The sequence below is a fragment of the Cyprinodon variegatus genome, unplaced genomic scaffold, assembly GCF_000732505.1.
Source record: "Cyprinodon variegatus isolate N-32 unplaced genomic scaffold, C_variegatus-1.0 Scaffold163, whole genome shotgun sequence".
NCBI lineage: Eukaryota > Metazoa > Chordata > Actinopteri > Cyprinodontiformes > Cyprinodontidae > Cyprinodon > Cyprinodon variegatus.
In genome coordinates this window covers 1,108,343-1,127,260 of record NW_015150616.1, presented here as the reverse complement: position 1 = coordinate 1,127,260, position 18,918 = coordinate 1,108,343, and the positions used below count along the sequence as shown (strand labels likewise).

Here is an 18,918-nt window from a genome sequence, read left to right as displayed (position 1 = left end):
TAGAATTTAAATAAACTTTATTTAGTATATAATGTACATATTTCCACAATGTTCTAAAATGAAAAAATATACGGATCAAATTTATTACCAAATCTCACTAGTTTTCCAACTTGTAGCTAGAAGATGGCTGGGTATGATTTCATTAACATATTTATTGCCGTGTTCAGGATGTCTCAGAAGTTTTAGCTGGACTTGGTGTCCCGACTCCCCACTGAGTTAAATGTGTTGCAATTGCCAATTGGAAAACTGGGATTTGTGTTTGTGCCAACTTCTTACGGTGACTATTTACATTCTGTGTGTCCAAACATGAAAGGAATTTTTTTTTTTTGTATCATTTGTGCCAGATAAAACCAAACAGAAATGCCAATAAATAACCAATAAGTCTATATTATTTTACAGTAAAGCAATATTATAATACTATTACTCCTACCTTATACTCATACTTTATCTTAATTTATTTTCCATTACAATGTCTGGTACAACTAAAGAAACATTTGTTTACAGTCTGCCTTTTTTTTTTTATAATTACCCAAGTCTTTTAAGTTCTTATTTCAACAGCTATGGCATCACAGTGCCAAAAATAGTGCTTATAGGTACTCCATGTTTAGTGTTCTGACTTATTTTGATCATTCGTATAAATTAGATTCAGCTTGAATTTGAAAATTCTGATACGAAGTTATGTATCTTCCTTGTTCACCAGGTAAAATAAACTGAAAAGTCGGCCCTTTCCAGAACCAGCAATGATGCAGACACAATCAAGTCTATGATTTAAATATCAATTAACTTAACATGCATATTTCTGTATGGTAGAATTACCCAAAGATAATCAAAAGTATTAATTCCAAGAATGCACTCTTTGCAAAAAATATTACTAGAGATGATTTGGATTTAAAAAATTCTTGTTGCTTTGCCATGGTACTGTGTACTGTATGTTTAAGGGCTTTAATGCCAGAAACATATGTTACAATCTTGTCCGAAAATTCTTGTTTATTAACCTTTGAAGCAAAATGAAATGAGAAAGCAACAGAAATAAGGACTAATCACCTTGATGCGATCTGAGCAAATCTGAGATGGATTTATTTCATAATTACTTATAGTTGGCCTTATAGATGTCACATTTTAATTGAAATTGCCTTTTATGACCAGGCATATTAACAGTGTACATGGACAATATCTATTATTTACTTCTCACATCTGTCAGAAAACAGTTTCATTGTTTATAAGCACTGCAACATGACATTAGTGTCCTATTTCCTTACAGTCCATATGAAACTGGATAAAATACACACAAAAACTAAAATGAAAAAAATTCAGAAGAAATAAGGATTTAAAAAGGTAATTCAAACAATAAAAAACAAATCAGTTGAGATTAATTGGAAAACATACTTCCCTAAAAATTATTTCAGTTATGTAAATAGAAGTTTATATTATTTGTTAAATTCTACTAACTTTCTTGAGTTTTTTTTTTCTTCCTGTGGTAACATAAAATCATTTATTTTCTTGTCATAAAATGCTATCCAATGGTCTTTGTTCTCGCTTCAACTGTTTTGTATTGATAATGAACTAATTTTGAGCCCAGTGAAAGGCAGCTTTGTTTCCTCATGGTATAACACAGACTAAGGATAACTGTAATTTTTTTGTGAGGATAAAAAAAAAAAAAAAACTTTAAATCATCTCTGACGGACTTATGTTTTTAACATATTACAGGACTCGCAACACGGATCAGATCAGAGCTGTTTACCCTTTAGAAAGGAGAAATTGATCCGATCTTGAACAGAAGCATCGGTTCCGATCGCGCGCAGGGCGGGGCAGTGTGGTATGGCAGGCCGTTCTAACATTTATTAGCTTAACTGAATATACGTTATAGATGTCTCAAATGCATTTCTTCCTGGTCAAAAGGAACATTTCAGATATCTAAAATAGCATTTCCCCTATCTAAAATATGCATTGCAAATACCTGAAATGTAATTCTTACAAGGAAAATGTAATTTAGGATTGCTATATACAGCAACGGTTCTGGACCAAACATACCAGGGGGCCATGAGGGGGCCAGCGGGTTTTCATGGGGGCCACAGAAAAGCATGAAAAAAAAAAAAAAAAACAGGGCAAGGGATTCAAATATATTAAGATATCTGTATGAAGTGAAATCTCTATTCAATTAGGTTTAATTAAAATTCTGTCTTATTAGGTAAAAAAAAAAACATTCATAATTTAGGAATTTTACCTATTTTTGACTTAACTTAAGTTAAAAATAAAGTTTTCTATAAAATCTGAATTTGAAATCAAGAAAAACTGATGAAAATCAGCTGTAAAAATTTGATTATTCTTTTTTATTCTTTAAAAAAAAAAGATTTAATAGAGTAAAACTGAGATCCTATCTCAATACCACTGAAGCTATTACCTTATTGTTTTTAAATAACTAGTAAAACAGGATTTGCACACAAAAAAAATTGAAATAGATCTAAAGGACTTTTAAGTAACCATGTCTGTTCCAGTACATAATCATCATTGGAATTTCTTTGAGTATTATGTCTTCAGTACAGGGGCCACGACAGGGGCCAGGACATGATCTACAGGGGCACTGGCCCCCGTTGGCCCCTCTCTAGAACCGCCCGTGTCTAACTGTACATTTCTGGCTTGCAAGATTGTAGTTTTGATCTAGCCTGATAAACCAGACTAAATGTGAGATTGCTACTCGCAGGCAAAAATGATTTTGGCCGCTGGCGGGTGGGGCTAGTTTACTAGGCTAGTTTTGAACAGGAAGAATCTTATTTTAGAGATCAACAAATGGAACACTAGAGGCGACAGGGCTTCAAGTAAATGTCCAAATGGCCTGCCATATTGCGCATGCTCCGTCCCTCTTTGTGGCCCTTGTCTTCTTGGTGGCTGTCTGGTCTGCTGAGACCTGTTCTAGCCGTAAATCTATAAATCCTCCACAGTTAGGCAAAGAAAAAAATATATATATATACATATTTCGCTGCATTATTATTAACGCTCCTCCATCTGGCCATCGTTATAAATAGCCAGGAACAGACAGTGTCGATCCGGGGCGTCGACTGGCCGATAGGCAGAGCATCCATTCCTCCTTTCAAAGGCTGTTAGCCTCAATTAAAGGCAGGGGGCAGCGGTGTCGGAGGGAATTCCAACATGTCCGGCTACCAAGGAAAGAAGAATATCCCTAAAATTACTGTGAGTGCTTCGTGTCTGTTTTATTGTAGTTTCAGTTTGCCTCACAATCCGATCAAAGCTAGCTGTTAGCTGTTAGCAGCTGCATCCAGTCGGTTACTTTGATGATTCTAACAGCAGCTCTGCTGAAGCTCCACATACTAAACACAGGGGAGCATTCAGAACTAGATAGCTGGAATTGCCATTTGAATCTGTAATAGTTTATTTTTATTATTAAATGCATATGTATCAAGAGGATGGCATCCCTTATTCCCAGTTATCCCACCATCAGCATCCTGGATTCATTGACAGCATCACATCATCTATGGACCCCTGACTCCTTTCTCTTATTTTAAACGGGCAGCATTTAATATATATGAGTTTTTCATCCATGATATTTCAAGAGTGCAGTTTCATTGTGTTTAATTTGGGAGAAATCAAACTTCTTTTATAAAGTAGGTCAGCAGAGAGCATCTCTGCCTTCATTATGCAGCTGTCATGGCTGTCAGTGGGCTACTAACCAGACTTTGCTGTAAAATCCTACTGTCTTTAGATATGTCACATATAAAACAAATTGTTTTTTGTATTTGTTTTATTATTTTTGTGCTGGATTGATACTTAATAAAAAAAATAAAACATTCCCCCCAGCCCCATGTGCATGTCTGTAGGGACATCTCAAACAGAAAACAACTGATCAGAGTTGAAATGTATGCATAATTTTTTTCTTTTTCCCACAAATCTTGTTTTTTTTTAGGGTTTTTATTTTAATCAGTTTGTAAAGAGGACGAGCTAAGACTTAAGTGATCCTATTTCATTTTCAGATCAAATGTTTTGGGAAACACTTATAAAAAAGTATGACCTGATCAGTTTGTTCAGTTATAGCCCAAATGCTGTGTTTCCTGCTGCATCCCCCCACTATCAAAGTAATCACCAGTAGAACTGAATTTTAGGCAGCTCAATCCTCACATATGAGCACATTTTGCATGTACCTGCATCAAATCACTGTAAAGTCAGAAAAACAGAGATTTTCTGTATAAACTAAAGTATGAGTGCAGATTCCCTGCAGTGCTGCTGTTCTGGGAAACTGGAGAATACATTCATCCATTTTTAAGGGGAAAAGATGCATAAAAATGTATAAATGTTTCTTGTCTGGCATGGTGTTTACAAAAAGTAGCTGATAAACTGGACTCCCTCTATCCACATTTCCAGATGTCAGTTTTGTGAAATTTTGCTGTGTTAAATTATACAGGTTTTCTGTGGGTCATTAAAAGTCAGTAAATAGTTATTTTTTTAATTAAGGCCTGATTTGGAATTATATTCATTAATTGTGATTATTTTGGCATTTTAAAGTGCTTTATTTTGAAAACAAAAAAACCTTTATGAAAAATTTTATTAAATGATATATATATTTGCAAATATGCAAATACATCGCAATATATTATATCGCAGTATATTTGCATATATTAAGGCGGAGAAAAAGCTGGAGAATGGGAGGGGGGAAATGCTAATCTAAAAAAAAGTGGCTGGAAATCAAGGAATTGATTGAAGATGAAGAAGGAATTTGCCGTGTATACTGTATATGAGAGTCATGGGTACTTGTTAATGGCATTAAAATGATTTCTAAGAAAAAGCATTAAATTAGAGTTGCTCATTCCTGTATAAACCCTGTTATACTTCCTCACCCAGACGGTTTTTATAGTCTAGGTTCACCCTTTGAAAAAAAATGAAGTTTTTATTTGATACATCAATCAGGTAGTTTCAGGGCGCCAGCAGCTTAGCTGACGGCTGAAAGCCGAGCAGGAAGATCTCAGATTCATTGTCCAGACAGGAACAGCTCCACAGTAGAGCCTCAAACTTTTAGAAGGTATTCCACAGATAAAATGAAAGGAGAAAAAAATACAAGTTTAGTCTGAAATAGTCATGCATCACATGAGCATATAAATCCACTGTCTTGCATTGCTACAGCCATTTTGTTGTTAAATTTAATGATAATGCACTGACAGGGTTTTTTCTGGCTGATGATATTTTTTTGTTTTCTACTACTTTTCTTCTGTAATAGTGAGAGAACATAAAGTAGAAACATGTCAAGAAGATTCTCTCAGACTGAAATCCAACAGAAAATTTGGAGCAGGAAAGTTTTTCATTAAAACACGTTTCACTGAACTTCCATCTGATTTTTATTCATTTAGAGGATTAAACAGTGAAAATCCTGATGGGAATTAATTGTTTTGATGCATATCATGAATAATGTAGGAAATTGATTTTTTTTTTTTTTTAGTGCTGAAAATTCCTGAATCCTGGCAGGTTGATTGGTGCATCTCTTTAATTTGATGCTTTGCTAATTATAAAACCAAAGTTGCAGCCATGTGCCTCTTTAATCCTATCCACCAGGTAAACGCAGGTATTTTAGGTTAATGTTTGCGTTTACTAGTTTCTGCTTGGTCCTTTGATATTTTACTTAGTGGGCTAAGTTCAGAATAATCTGCTCAGGTTTAAGAACATCATATTAGTCTCCCAGCTTTTTGTCTTACTGCATGTTCTTGTATAATTTTTTTAATGCTTTATTAATAAATGCAAACATTTTTTGTTCTTTTATTCTGACTTATACCTAAGAAGTTGTAATTACATGACCCAGATCCCATCAATCCCTCCATGGTTAATAAACCTACATGCCCACAGAGATGGAAAACTAAACATTTCCCACTGTGAGCCTTTCACAGTGCCGCCATGATTTGGTCTAAATGCTTCCCTCAGAAAGCCTGTAGCAGAAGTAGGACAACATGCCTCATTTTCTTTTCATCTCATTTTTCTGGAGCCAATTATGGCATGCAGGAGTCGTATCTTTCGCCTAGGCTTTTGATCAATGATTTCCTGGCCCTTGTAGAAGTGGTGTAGGAAGCATTTAAAAAATTGGGGGGGGGGGGCACACATTGGCTAGAGGGAGGAGGCTTCATAAAGAGAGCAGCAGTTGCAGCCATGTGCGTCTTTAATCGTGACCAGCAGGTATTTACGGGTGCAACTAAAGATGATTCTGCTAATCGATTAATCAGTTGATTATTTTTATGTTGAATCGATTTATAATCGTATACCAAAAGGTTCCTTAAAAAAGATTTCTTTAAAAAGAATTAAACCAGGTCAAACCAAATCTTTTCCACTTACGGAGTTCTGGATAGAACAAACTGACAGAGAAAGTTTTTTCTTTTATCTTAAAGGCAATATATAAATGTATATTTTTACAATTTTGGTATGATTACTCCTCTAAGTGGGCCAGCTGAAGGCACATTTTAAAGTCTCTACACTCCAGTTAATGATTAATCAATAAATAAATTAGTTGACAATTATTTTAAATAATATTTCTTCGATTAATCACGTTAAATCGGATTAATTGTATTATTCTGTTAGTGCATTTTATCAGCCAACTTAACTCCAGTTAGTGGAGCATTTTATTTAGAAAAATATCAACTTCCACTTTGATTTGACACACGTCTAAAGTTCAATCATCTCTAAAGTTCCTTCCGCAGAACCACTAATCCAGGATCCAGGGAAGAAATGTTTAATCTGCTCAGCTGTAATCAATGTAAAGCCACCATAGTAGAACTTAGACATATGTGTTTCCACTGCAGTGTAAATATTCAAAAACTACTACAGACACAGTTAAAACTAGAAGTAGTGGAATCAATGGAAATTTTAGACTTGTAAGTAGTCTGTCGATCTAGTGGAATGGATCCTTTCAGGAAGAAAGAGAAACGGATACATTTAAAGTCATATTTCTATGAATGTGTGTGTGTGTGGGTGGGGGTCTGATTGCAAAGCTTTGAAATGTGGAGGAAACATGCCAAATATTCTGAGTTCCTAGAATCCAAACAGAAATATGTGATTTATTTAAAAGCAAATCTTCTTTCAGAGCGACCGTCTCCTCGTCAAGGGAGCAAAGATAGTGAACGATGATCAGTCCTTCCTGGGCGACATCTACATGGAGGATGGAGTCATTAAGTAAGTCCTGCTTAAGGATTTCTTTCACTGCATGTGTGGCCTTAACGCTGATTCAACTTCTGCTTGTTTGTTTGTTACTTCAGGCAAATTGGAGACAACCTGATTGTTCCAGGTGGAGTCAAGATCATAGAAGCCCATGGGAGAATGGTGATGCCTGGGGGCATTGATGTGCACACCCGTTTCCAGATGCCTGACCGAGGCATGGTGGCGGCGGATGACTTCTATCAGGGCACCCGGGCGGCCCTGGCTGGCGGCACTACTATGATCAGTTACGTGCAGATGTGCATGCTGTCGAGTGTAAGATTGTATTTGGCAGCGTGTCATCATGCAAGAAGAGTAAAACCAACATGTTTATGTGTTGCTTATTAGTCGACCATGTGGTACCGGAGCCTGGTGTCAGCCTGCTGGCTGCTTTCAAACAATGGAGAGAGTGGGCTGACAGCAAGTCCTGCTGTGACTATTCCCTGCATGTAGACATCACAGAGTGGAACAACAGCACCCAGGAGGAGATGGAGACACTAGTGAAGGATCATGGTATGTAGACAACACTGCTTTCACACAGACCCTTGCTTGGGGGTAATCAACCCTTTTAAAGCTACAATGTGTAATTTAAAGTGACATCTAATGATCAAACTGCAACAACATTCCCCTCCAACAATACAGAGGTCATCACGGTACAAAATGGCTTCCACGACGTTCGCTTTACCTATCTTGTCAAGTGATGACTCGGTTTTATTTACATTAGATGCTTCTCTCATCCTGCTCTGCTGCTCACTCCGGCCGAAGGCTCCTCTGATCCTCAGCAGTCCTGTCTGTCTCCAACAGTTAGCCTCTAAATGCTAGCATTGGCTTGCCGTCATCTCTTCCTGCTCTGTCACCATGGCGGGCTCCTTCTCCTTCAATGTCACGCCATCCTACTTGCAGTAAGCTCTAGCCACGATTCTCTGCCTTCTGACCTCTCTCCGACCGGCGGACAAATCCAGTCTGCCGTTCTGCTTCGATCCTCTAGTTATCCCGGGCCAGCTGTAGTCTCTTCCGGCGATCAGGGCTCTGTTTCCTGGCAGACCTCTCAGATCTAGCGCTGTCCTCTTCAGCGCTCTTCTTGAGCTACAGTAGCAGCTACAAGCTGCCGCTTTTGCCGCTGTGGCTCCTTAGCCACAGAGGACAACGTAGCTGGCCGGGTCGTCCTGGTTATGGAGCTCTCTCTCAGCCACTGTTCTCACACTGATTCCCAGCCGCTTCTGTCTGAGCTCTGAAACACCATCTCCCCTTACCTCTGTTGTCCAGGTGATTCATCCTCCTGTTTTAGGCACTCTGACCAAAGCAAACATGGACCTTGGGCAGGAGGAAGATGTTTATAGGCTATAATGGTGATCAGGAATTGTGAGTTGTTACAAACCATTAATAATCAGAAGAAAAACAGAACTAGATATTGGGTCTTTTTTTTTTTACCTCAATTATTTCTTTGTGCTCTGAGTTTTTCCCTCCTTCACTCTCTTTGTTCCACCTTTGGCTGTTTTCTCTCATAAGCTTTCTATCTTCAGGTGTCAACTCTTTCCTGGTCTATTTGGCTTATAAGGACGTTTTCCAGCTTTCAGACGCTCAGGTATGCTTTGATGGTGGCCCACCTCTGATCTCTGCTGGCCTGTCTTTAGCAGTGTCTTTTTTTTTCAAAGGTCATTTGTTGGCTTTACTGTGGATGACAGCCCTTTATAAACATTCACCTTGTTTCTCGCAGATCTATGAGGTTTTCAGCGTCATCAGAGACCTGGGAGCCATTGCTCAGGTTCACGCTGAAAATGGAGACATCGTTGCAGAGGTAAGAGAAGTTGACTTTTTTCACAATTTCCCTCTTTATAACCAAATACCCTGGTGTGTTTTTTTTTTGAAATTTTATGTAAAGGGAAAATAACAGCAAAAAAATGAGTCCAAAACACAAAAAAGCATATGCAACAGAAAAATGCTGCAAACTAAAAATGCTGCTATCACTAAAAATAGACGCATCAATAAAACAAGATGCAACAAAAAGTACAGCAAGCGTAAACAACATGGGGCAAACAAAAACAAAATGCTGCAATCACAGAGTGAAAATTATGAAAATAGTAAAAACAGCTGCAAACTCGCTCTAAAAACAGAAGTGCTCCAGACCACTAGAGGGGGTTAAACAAAGAACTGAACATATGTGACCAAACCCTCCATACAAACAGGAAAATGAGCTTTAAGGCAGAATTTAAAAAAAGAAAAAAAAAGTTGGAAGAAGGAAGTAGAGGGTTTCTGTCTTTGCATTCTCAAACACATAATCTTACTTTAATACCAAATAACAGTGTAGTTATGTATGGTAACACTCTGGTGGGATATGGTTTGTACTATACTACTATAGTTTTCGTACTATACTACACTTTTGCATCTGTCTGCCACTGCACAAAACTGATGGGTAGAGGGATGAAGGTAAATACAGTTTAATACTGGAATGAAGCCTGGCTTAAATCTTATTAAGGGTGTATTTACACCTGTCATATTTGGAGTTTGTTTCCCCCCTTTTGTCCGGACCTTTTGTATAAATGTGAATAAAAACTAGCAAACTATGCTTTGCATTCAAATGGACTTCAGGTATGAATACAAACCGGCCTCTTTTCCACCCAAATACAGAAAGAAAATGTTTGTTTTTTTTGCAAGCAACCATTGTTGTAAGTTGTAATCATACCTATTATGCTGTCTGTNATTTGGAGTTTGTTTCCCCCCTTTTGTCCGGACCTTTTGTATAAATGTGAATAAAAACCAGCAAACTATGCTCTGCATTCAAATGGACTTCAGGTATGAATACAAACCGGCCTCTTTTCCACCCAAATACAGAAAGAAAATGTTTTTTTTTTTTTTGCAAGCAACCGTTGTTGTAAGTTGTAATCATACCTATTATGCTGTCTGTTGCTTAAATAATAATAATAATACATTTTATTCCGAAAGGCACCTTTTTGGACACTCAAGGTCACCGTACAAAAGATAAAAACACAATGGCAGAAAAAATGTAAAAACACAGAATAAAAGCTATTTAAAAATACAAAGACTGGGACAGGGAAATTAATATTAAAGAGAATAGGCAAATTTAAAGAAATAATTTTTGAGTTGGGATTTGAAATGGAGAAGTGAGTCCATGTTTCTAAGTAGGGGTGGAAGAGAGTTCCAGTTTTATATTAGCTTAGAAATGCCGCTGCGAGCAGAGGGGGATTCTTCCTAACACAGTCACCAATTTAAAGATAAAGATAAATTCCCAAAATCTAAATTAATGAGCTGCTCTAGACCCTATCCATGATTTATGCTGTATGCAGGAATTCCATCATTTTCCTCCATTTAAGGTGTTGTATTCTGTAGTCATTTCTGACTAGTTGGAGGATTGATTGTCAGATGAGGTTTGCTGTGAGCTATAGTCCACTTGCAAAAAGTATAAATTGAATTGAAACCAGACCAAAAAAAAAGTGCTTTTTTAAAATAGCTCCATTCCATTCGAATGGAATGGAGCTATTTACAAGAAAGAAAAATCTGACTCTAATTCTGCAAATTCTCTTGGGCGGGTAACTACAGTAAAAAGTTGTTCTTCGAACCTTTTAGCTCAGGCATCCCCAACCTGCTTTAGCACAGCTGATTATAATGATTGCAGTAGACCAAAAGCCTGTTAATCAGCTTTCAATTAAAATCAGCTGGAGCAAGGAAACCTCTAAAACCTGCAGGACAGCGGCTCTCCAGGACCGAGGTTGGGGATGCCTGTTTTAGCTTATGACCCATAAGATGGTGTCAATTCACAACCTCAGCTGTTTGTCAAGTATAAACACATTTCTACAAAATAGATTAACAACTGGTGTAAAAATAACAACCTCAACAACCCAACTCGTTTGCTTTCTCAATTTTTTAAATGGGCATTTTCCATCTTAAATACCCTTTAACACATTTTTTTTTTATTGCTTAGATCAATTCCTGTGTTGGATCTTAGGTCTCCGTACTGGTCACTCTTCCAGAATTTGGAATTGATGCCATAAAGGGTTAACCCAGAAACTGAATACAGATGTATATATTTTAGATTTCTATTTTTGGAAAAAATAACTGAAAATATATCATAAATTTTGCTTTAAAAAAACAAAGATTAAAAAGTGATTAAAAAGTCATGCCTTTGCTATTATAACATTTTTTCTTTTTCTTTTTGGGACTGGAATTGTAATTTAGGAGCAGAAACGCATTTTAGAGCTGGGGATCACTGGCCCTGAAGGTCACGTACTGAGTCGTCCTGAAGAGGTAAGAATCTGATCTGTGCTGCTGGGGATTAAATAAAAAAAGCAGAACACTCTGAATTCAGATAACAAAACACCTGTGGGTGACATGACCTCTGCGTGCTCCTGTCATTAACCACAGGTGGAGGCTGAGGCAGTCAACCGCTCGGTCACTATAGCCAATCAGACCAACTGTCCCCTGTACATCACCAAGGTGATGAGCAAGAGTGCAGCTGATGTCATTGCTCTTGCTCGAAAGAAAGGTAAAGAAAAAAAGAAAACAAAGGCTCAACCTTTTTTCTGCAGCTTCTTTGCTCTGACACCGCGCCGTCTGCTCCTATAGGTGCTGTGGTTTATGGAGAACCCATATCCGCCAGCTTGGGGACAGATGGAACCCATTACTGGAGTAAGAACTGGGCCAAAGCGGCAGCCTTTGTCACCTCTCCGCCGCTCAGTCCTGATCCCACCACCCCTGACTACCTCAACTCTCTGCTGTCATGGTAAGTGCTAAAGGCCATTACCGATAAAAAGCTGCAGCTCATAGGCAACATGCGGACTACTCCATATCATTTTTACTCCTAATCTCTCTGTTTACCACATTTATGATTCATCCTTTGCAGAGTTGTTCTTCAGAGAGGCAAATTCAAACCATTGTAGGTATCAGTTCTGCTCAGGTGTTCAGATCTGCTCAGGGCCCTGCCCTTTCTTATGACGTCATCATAGGGCAACACCACTCGGACAAACTCTTTTGCACCCATTCCTTAAGAAGCAAATCTCTTTTGGAATCCATACATATTACTACCCATATTTGCTATTATTTTCTATTTAATCCATGATCTAAAGTAGCCGAACATAGAAAACAATAATTCTCAGTCTTGAAGGAAAGCACTGCTTATAACTCAGCTTATTTTCATTCTTTTTATTAAGATCCGAGGGCAAGGGAGGACAAATGGAACATCTTAAAAAATGACTTTCGTAGCAATTTTAGATAAAGAAAACAAGTTATTCTACTTGAAGAAAAAGAACGGTTGTTGTTGACATAAAGTTAAAAATTGTGTAGCTTAATATGGCTAACTGACCGAGCTAAAACAGGCTAACCTGTTAGCTACTGAGCACAGCAAGTCACAGCGCTGCACAGCTCTCCCCCGTTACTTTGTTCACCATAAACAGATTTTTTCTGTTTTTTTATCAATCAGGTAAAACTTTATTGATCATCAGACGCGCTCATGCTACAGATGCTCCTGTCTCGGCACACAGATGCTGTATTATGTCATTATTGTTACCTGGGCAACCACAATGTTTTACGGCATGTGGCAACATTCAGCCTATCATATAGCGCAACGTCACTGGCATATTGGAATGAGGCAAATAGATGGTTATGGTCTATTTATTTACAGCGGGGACCTGCAGGTGACTGGTAGTGCTCACTGCACGTTCCATACATCCCAGCGCGCAGTAGGCAAAGATAATTTCTCCATGATTCCAGAAGGCACCAATGGCACCGAGGAGAGGATGTCTCTTGTCTGGGACAAATGTGTGGTAAGTAGGACCTATATGTATAGCAGTTCAAAACTACAAGAAAAAAAAGTGTAACTTGTGTTTGTGCAACGGACATGTTTTATTTGCTGCATCTTTAAAAGGTGACTGGAAAGATGGATGAAAACCAGTTTGTGGCAGTAACCAGCACGAACGCAGCCAAGATCTTCAACCTGTTCCCCCGCAAAGGTCGCATCGCCGTGGGTTCCGATGCCGACCTCGTGCTTTGGGACCCAGATCTAACAAAGATCATCTCAGCAAAGAGCCACAACCTGGTCTGACTCTTATCGCCCTGATTATCTTTTTTCACTGCTTTTGATTTATTAATTTTTTTCTGTATTTGTTTGATTAGGTGTAAACTTTCTGTTGATCAAACCTATTTATGTCACAGGCTGTTGAGTATAATATCTTTGAGGGGACAGAAGTGCGCGGGGGCCCTGTGGTGGTGATCAGCCAGGGTAAGATTGTGTTGGAGGAGGGGACCCTTCACACCACGGAGGGCTGCGGACGCTACATCAGCCGTAAACCCTTCTCAGATCACGTATACAAGAGGATAAAGGCTCGCAGCAGGGTGTGTTTTCTTTAACATCCATCTACTCACATAATATTCTTTCATTTTATTTCTGTTGGTCAGAAATTTAACTAGTTCAGATCTATGGACTATATTAGTGTTACAGTGATTTTAGGAATGCATTTTAAAAATATAGAATGAATCTTTGACACTTTGCAACTTCAGATAATTTAAAAAATAAAAATTGTTTTAATTGGTTGGGTAGAAGGAGAGCGCCTCTGGCAACAATAATTCTCATTCACAAAACAATGAGATCTACGTAAAGTAGTAAAAACCCTAAGCAACCTTATTTTGTAGAACTGGTCCAGTTTGACTTTAGGGTTAAAGGAGAGTCTTTCTATTAGGGGTGTAAATCACATCCATCATGGGGATTCGATTCAGTATCGATTTCCTGACCCAGCGATTATTTTCGATACTCAAGAATACACCACGAAACGATTCGATTCGATTTATTGGTAAATATATTTATTTATTTATTTTTATACACCTTACAGGCTAGATAGACAATGTTTCAAATTTGACATAAATCAATGAAAGCTGTAATATCGTTCTGCATTTTTTTGAGAAACAACAGCAAATAACAGAAGTAGAAAAGTTGTACTCCACCTAGGCCTATTAAAACCTCACTGAAAAATAATAATACCCCTGTGTTATAGATTCTTAAAGGCCTTGCATCAAAAAAATACTGCACGAAATCAGTGCAATGAGTGCAATGAAATACCTCGGCTCCAGACGTCCCCGCCCCCTCCACAGACTCTCTGCTGCTCCTCTACCAAATTGTAGCTGACCGCAAACAGTGCCGCAGACAGGAGGTTTAGCGCCACCGCAGCACGGGAGGGAGAATTACGCCCAGGAGCAAATGGAAAAAAATAGACCCGAGGAAAAAAAACATGCATCGGATCGTCGGCTGTTGGATCGATGCATTGATACAAAACGATTATTATTTACACCCCTACTAAATGATGAATGAGACCAAGATCCATATTCTCCATCTTGCATCGCAGATGCATGGAGAGAAAAAAACATGGCGGACGAAATGCAGAGAGCAATCTTTCTTTTTGATTATCTTGGAAAGATTGCTTTGTTAATGTGCTGACTCCCCTTCGAAAAGAAATAAATGATCGCTAGATGCTTTTCAGCACTACCATCCGTGGTTACCTCCATAAACACAGAGCACGCTCTCTCTAGTGTATGTACGGGATACTAAAGTTGTATGAATGCAGTTAACACAGTTAATTCGAGTCATATATATTTGGATTTGTGAAAGAACACGCAAAACCAGCTGAATTTACCAAAAATAAAAAATAAAAAAATTGCCTGCAGTGTGAACGTAGCCTGAAGTCCAATTTATAGCCTCTGCAACCGTCAAATCTGTCTCTGTGCGCGAAGATGTCCCCTGCACAGAGGTTCTGCAACCGTCATCGCGCACCTCAAAATAAAATCCTGACTACGCGTCGGATGGTCGCAAACAGGTGCAGATCTTAAGCGGAACAGATGAAAAGCAGCTGTGATTGGTCCTTCGTATGTCTTTCCGGCTGTCTGTGTGGTCGTACTTAGACTTCAACAGATTTATTTTGTAATTTTGTATACACGATTATATACCAAAAGAAATTTTGTTTAAAAAGGCTCTAGACAATTTCATTTTTTTAAGTGCAGCCTTGAAAAACAGTAAGAAATACATAAAAAATAGTAATTTAAACATAAGACTATATTTACAGCATAATTTTACAACATAATTGTTTTTATTTTTCTCCCCTTTTTTTATATATAGTCCTCTATTCGGTGGCGGTGTCCATATACAATGGACAACTATGTCGAAAGGTCAATCGCTCTTTTTGCCAACTCCATTAACAGAACCAGTTTTTCTTCGATGTCCTGCAACTCTAGATCCATCTCCGTGAACGTGATATCTTGCAGATGCGCCATTGTTGTTTTGGAAGATAAACACTCCCACTCACTACCGAAGTTCTCATGACCATCCGCCGAAGTTCTTGCGAGTTCTTGAATAGGCTCCCCCCTGCGCTTTGGCGGGAAACTGCAGTGCGTCCCTAAAAATTCCAGACCGACGGTGCAGAAGGATACCAGCAGAACTGGTTCGCGACCAGACCCAAGCGACATTTGATGTGTGCAGTTGCAGAAGTCTAATCTGCCCTTTAGTGTCTCCTGGGTTGTTTTTGAAAATTCAACCATTTTTCGGGCCTCACAGGAGGTCAAATGGTTAAAAATGAAATCCAACCAAATGTTCTAGTAACAGAATACCCCCAAACACCTACCATATTACACCATTAAACCCATTACAACATTAAGCTTAGAAATGGCCTAAATCTCAACCATATTTTTGGGCCATGCTTAAAGTGTAAGGAGGAGATTTAAATGAGAATGCCACAAGCTTCTTCGTCTGTCAGAGAGGTGCTGGAAACATTAGCAGAAGTGTATGTAAATGTTTGTATTTATAGTTTTAACTCGGCATCAAACATGTTTTTTTTTCTCATAAGTCATCAAAGTTGTATGTATTATAATTAACTAAAAAGAACAGCTCAAATAAATCATTAAAAGCCCAACATTAAGGGCTCTTTCTTACCAATGCAGTGAATTTGAACTTTGTAGAACATGTTCACTGAAGACATTATCCGTCTTGTCTAGCTCACAGAGCTGCGAGGAGTCCCCAGGGGCCAGTATGATGGGCCAGTATGTGAAGTAACCGTGACTCCAAAAGTAATGTCCCTAGTTTCCTCGATGAAGACCTCCCCTGCTAAGCAGCAGCAGCAACAGCAGTTCCCTCATCAGCCGGTGCGCAACCTCCACCAGTCTGGCTTCAGCCTCTCCGGTCAGTTCTTGCAGGAATATTTCTCCTTCACAGCTGCTGAATCTCACCAAAAGCAGTCTGCAAACTTCTAATTACATGTTTCTTTATGTCTTAAGGCGCCCAGATTGATGACAACGTTCCGCGTCGCACAACTCAACGTATTGTGGCGCCCCCTGGTGGAAAGGCAAACATCACCAGCCTCGGCTAAGCTGCTTTTCCTCGACTTAGCCTCAGAAGGAACATGGGACCCAGAGGCCACAATTACCAACATCACACCCGTTTTCTATCACTTCTGGCTCCCCTGCACTACTTCTGACCGTCTTACACCACAAAGTCACCTCATTATTGGAAAAAAAAAGCACTATTTCATGTTGTGTCACCTCCCCGAGCATACATTCCTGTACCGAGGTAGGATCAGATGAGTTTAGGAACAAGTTTGATTTACTTGTTGATTTATTTAGTTGTTTACATTGCTTTTATAACCTCTGCTCTACATTTTAAAGAATAGATCAGAGCGATGGATTAAAACTACTCAGGAGAGGCAGTTTTATGATATTCTAACGACAAATAAAGTTCAGTTTTGTTTTTCTCTTATAGCTGATAATTGAATGTTCTAAGGACAGAATCACTCCGGGCTAAAAAGTACAGGTATATCCAGATTAATGATGGAAACATGAAAACTTTAAAGATCCAGAAAGCAATCAATTCCTCCAACCATTTGTTGTTGTTTTTTTGACGTTGCGAAGAAATCACCAAACTAATAAAATCTATTATGAATACCTGCTATGTCACTAGAACATGTTCTAATTCTGATCAAATCCATATTTGTTTCTTTTTATGTTATTAGTTACATTATATAGGCCTTATTTCAGAGCCATTAACTGGTCAGTTGTTTTTTTGTTAAAATAACCAAACATTAAACTTCACCTCCAAGATATTAATATAAATGCAATACAATTAATTGCTAAATAATAGAGCTAAAATATCAAATCCTAAAACAAATTTTAAAATCATAAATTTCTGCTCCAAACTGTCACGCTACTTAGAGCTACTGTAGTTTTAAAATGAGTTACACGCCCTTAAGTTTACAGACCGCTATAGTCCATAGTTTCACTAATGGGAATATGAGAAAACAGCGAATTTTGCTTTACCTGTAAATGAGGAAAAACATGTAGCCTTTTTTCTTTTCAACTGACTAGCAGTGTGCAGCAACAGGTGTGGGAGGGGCCCTTTATAAAATAACAGACTAATGACTCCGGCACTTTTTCTGATATTTCATTAAAAGAACTTTTTTATTGCTTAGGAAGGTTATGATGAAAACCTTTAGCCGGTAACGCTCATGCTCGCTGCTGTCACACCTATAATGATTCATCGGCAGGATGTCCTCTGCTGCCATTATTTTTTTTTTTACCTTTTTATAAAAAAATTTTTTTTTAAGCCTGCAGTATTTGATGTTTTTTTTTTTGTTTTGTTGGTGCTGTAATATTCTTGTTTTGTAATGGTTGCACTTTCCTCTTTTATTTATTTATTTTCTTAAATAGATGGTTTATGTCGTGAAACGTTAACTGCACTAAAAGGGAGAGAGAGGGTATTTGGGGATCCTGCTACTCAACGTCCTGGGCGGCTCATGACATCTCGTGAAGAAATATGAACTTTTGCCCCGCATTGCGTTGAGTTTTTTTTTTTATTCCCCTCATGGCTTTAGGTCTTTTTTTTTTTTTTTTTCCTGGAGGGTCGTCAGGGCAACCAGCATCCAATCCTCAAATGTTTGTTGTTCAGGAAACAGATTGACCCTAAATAGAAGTTTGATTGGAGGTTTTTGCCAACGACCTCTCTGCACCCGGTGCTTTCTGACCTTTTTGCTGTTTACCAGCGTATGATGTCCACATCCGTGCAGCGGTCGTCTAAGCTCTGTATGTTTAGCAGCCGGGGTAGAGCCAACCAGTCACCCAGTTTCTTTGTATTTGCACCTAAAACAATCCAAAAAATAGTTAACGTGTATGTGAGATTGCAACTTTGTACTAGATATATTTGTACGTTTTAAAGAAACGTGTTGCCTGCCTGTTATGTAAGATATTAATAGCACACTGTATCTATGAAGGCTCTTTAAAGAAGTGGAAAGATGTTTGTTTTTTTGGGGAGACCTGATGGAAAAATCTTCAGTGTGTGTATATGAAGTCCCTCACAGCGTGCTGATGATGTCCTCTTTTCTCGGTGTTGGTGTTGTGAAAGACGTTTAATGATGCTGTATATTGTCCCTTTACCTTCCTATCTACACAACTTCGCAAACACCAGATTCACTTAAGCTAATAACAGTGTTCATGGCCACACACAGCTCCTCAGCAGAACGCTAGACTATTTCTCTTCATTGCCTTGTTAAGTGTAGGTTTTTGTATGCAAAGCTATACTGTGAAGTGATATACATTTGGGAAGTTCCTTGGAGATGGTTATCTAGATGTAATGTTAAGCACTGTTTGCCCTTTTCCACCAACTGTGATGCTCTTGCTCATGTTTGCTTGTTTTATTTTACTTGGATGTACCAGAGTTTGGATGGAACCATCGGTCCTGTCAGCATTTGACCTTCTCTG

General features: G+C 38.4%; 1 protein-coding gene across 1 annotated transcript; it reads left to right on the top strand.

Annotated features, from left to right (window-relative positions):
* The first annotated feature begins 2,882 nt into the window (after window positions 1–2,882).
* LOC107086842 (dihydropyrimidinase-related protein 2-like) lies at window positions 2,883–16,678 on the top strand. The gene is made up of 14 exons (XM_015378056.1): window positions 2,883–3,189; window positions 7,070–7,158; window positions 7,242–7,426; window positions 7,528–7,692; window positions 8,703–8,764; window positions 8,897–8,977; window positions 11,374–11,442; window positions 11,560–11,680; window positions 11,761–11,917; window positions 12,815–12,956; window positions 13,058–13,228; window positions 13,345–13,524; window positions 16,168–16,351; window positions 16,447–16,678. Exons 1-14 carry the CDS (start codon window positions 3,148–3,150, stop codon window positions 16,536–16,538), a joined length of 1,740 nt encoding a protein of 579 aa, XP_015233542.1. The 5' UTR covers window positions 2,883–3,147; the 3' UTR covers window positions 16,539–16,678.
* The last annotated feature ends 2,240 nt before the right edge of the window (window positions 16,679–18,918 follow it).

Bases quoted from the DNA above. Each gene is read 5' to 3' on its own strand.
- LOC107086842 (XM_015378056.1), top strand. From the start codon at position 3,148: ATGTCCGGCTACCAAGGAAAGAAGAATATCCCTAAAATTACT. The intron at 7,693-8,702 runs GTATGTAGACAA...TTCTATCTTCAG, and splicing joins GACACTAGTGAAGGATCATG to GTGTCAACTCTTTCCTGGTC. The intron at 13,525-16,167 runs GTGTGTTTTCTT...CGTCTTGTCTAG, and splicing joins GGATAAAGGCTCGCAGCAGG to CTCACAGAGCTGCGAGGAGT.